At 34.3% G+C, this 1,144-nt stretch overlaps 1 protein-coding gene across 1 annotated transcript; it reads right to left on the minus strand.

Annotated features, from left to right (window-relative positions):
• Positions 1-113: 113 nt before the first annotated feature.
• On the minus strand, positions 114-551 carry LOC107473408 (uncharacterized). The gene has a single exon (XM_016092970.1). The coding sequence runs from the start codon at positions 549-551 to the stop codon at positions 114-116; it is 438 nt and encodes a 145-aa protein (XP_015948456.1).
• Positions 552-1,144: the final 593 nt, after the last annotated feature.

The raw sequence follows: 1,144 nt of genomic DNA on the forward strand, positions 1-1,144 counted from the left end.
TATATAAAAATATCTACATATAAATTTTTATCTGAATATAATATATATTAACATTTTAACCGTAGCCACCTAGTAATATTCCAAACCTTTAATTTGATATATGTAGGGAGGAATCAATTCCCTCTGGTCTTGGTCTTTGGCACCGTGACCACCAGCTTTCCTCCGCTGCAAACCGCCGTGGCCATCTCCGGCCTAGTCCACGGCGGAAGCCTAAACCGAAAACCATAACACTGCTGGGCAAAACAATCTCCACCGTCCATTCCTTTGATCATGATCTTGGTTATTCCAGGAACAATCTCTACAGCCTCTGCACTCACTCCACAAGAAGAAGAGCCTCTACACTTGCACCACGCAACAAATCGGAGAAACTGCGTGGTTTCGTCGATCGAAACGTCGTCGTCTGAATGGAGAGGGAGTTCAAGAACGCTGGCGAACACGTGCGGAAGTCTCCAAAGCTTCTTCGTATTGTTTGGGTTTGGGTTCGATGAAACGATGGCGTTTTGGGAACGATGGTTGGTTCGTTTCTTTGAAGAAGGGTGCACCTTCATCATTGTGAACATTTCTAGTTAGTTAGTTAGTTACTATGAATAAGGCCTTGTTTGGATGTATTGATATAGATAATGAAATGAGAGAAGAATGAAGACTCTTGAGTGGTTTAATTTGTTATGACCCACTTTCTAATAAGACTTGAAGTGGAAAGTGGCCGATAATGTTTGTGGATGGTCATTTATATAAAGACACCGTGACAATATTCTGTTTGACGAAATTACCCTCCACAAAACAATATTTATTTATGAAAATTATTATAACACCATCAAAATTTATTAATTTTTATCATCAATTAATTATAATAATTTTTAAATAATATATTTGATTCGACAAGTTAATTACTAATTCATTCTATCGTAAATTTGAGTTCGATTTAATTATTTATAGCTAGCTAATAATTTAATTTATTACATGCATAAAGTGAGAATCTCATTTAATTACATCTTTTATATGATATGCTAATGGCACCATTTATATATTTTCAAATTTCAATCATACTTTAGTGATGAGTTATGACAAAATTAAAGTAGAAATTTCATTTATTTTATTTTTTGGTGTATATGTATACAGTATATAAAATAGTAATTATGGATCT

The sequence above is a fragment of the Arachis duranensis genome, chromosome 2 (assembly GCF_000817695.3).
Source record: "Arachis duranensis cultivar V14167 chromosome 2, aradu.V14167.gnm2.J7QH, whole genome shotgun sequence".
In the NCBI taxonomy this organism is placed as follows: Eukaryota; Viridiplantae; Streptophyta; class Magnoliopsida; order Fabales; family Fabaceae; genus Arachis; species Arachis duranensis.